This window comes from Protopterus annectens, chromosome 3.part0 (genome assembly GCF_019279795.1).
Source record: "Protopterus annectens isolate FY-2018-M chromosome 3.part0, PAN1.0, whole genome shotgun sequence".
Classification (NCBI taxonomy): domain Eukaryota; kingdom Metazoa; phylum Chordata; order Ceratodontiformes; family Protopteridae; genus Protopterus; species Protopterus annectens.
Window position 1 is genome coordinate 834,099,153 of NC_056731.1, and position 693 is coordinate 834,099,845.

The following is a 693-nucleotide window of genomic DNA, read 5'->3' on the forward strand; positions in this document are numbered from 1 at the left end:
TATAAACGTAAAAATGTTGCCAGAATATCAGAGTATGTTAGGATATGAAGTCTGAAATTCAAATGCATGTCCTTATTAAGTGAGTTAAATTCATATTAATTTGCCAGAAAACCACAAACTTTATGGGGAAGAGACTAAAAATACGAGCCAAAAATATGGATAGTCAAGAAGTACAAGTACCACGCATGGCCCCCCCACCTGCCTCCAGAACACACTTCCCAAAAAAATGTATACAGAGTGAGGCGATCCTGACAGCAATTGCACTTTACGCAGTACGTGAATTTTGCGTCGGCATCACAATTTACCAGTGGTTTTCCTTTTTGTGTCACTTAGCATTTTTTGTGTGTGGTATGATTTTATGAGCTTTTGGTGGGGCGTGTCCACATGAGGAGGTAACGACAGAAGCGGAAGATAATGTTTTGTATGTGGTTAAACAGCACACCGTGATATGTTTCTGTTTTAGTCCTCAGTTTTATTAGCTGCAAGGTGAGCCATTCTGCACTCAGACTGCGAGGAAGTAGCAGCCAGCGTCTTAGTGGGTGCATAAAAGAGGAGCGTTTGAATATCTGTGGATATTTCCGCATGGAGAGCTTAATGACAGCTGCAAGTAAGATTTTAGCACTCGGAATTCCTACTTCTGTCATATATTAGTATTGTTACCTAAAAGTGGTAGAGAAACTACAGATCACCTGA

The 693-nt window shown here is 40.4% G+C and overlaps 1 protein-coding gene across 2 annotated transcripts in view; it reads left to right on the forward strand.

Moving 5' to 3' along the window:
• The first annotated feature begins 285 nt into the window (after positions 1 to 285).
• The window catches only part of LOC122796581 (glutamate decarboxylase 1-like), a 1,347,171-nt gene continuing 1,346,763 nt past the window's right edge, over positions 286 to 693 (forward strand). Inside the window, exon 1 of one of the 2 annotated variants that reach the window (XM_044065171.1) lies at positions 286 to 607. In XM_044065171.1, the coding sequence (XP_043921106.1) occupies positions 583 to 607 (25 nt within the window). In that variant the 5' untranslated portion in view covers positions 286 to 582. The remainder of the gene's footprint in view (positions 608 to 693) is intronic. The other variant, XM_044065170.1, reaches the window with a different exon arrangement.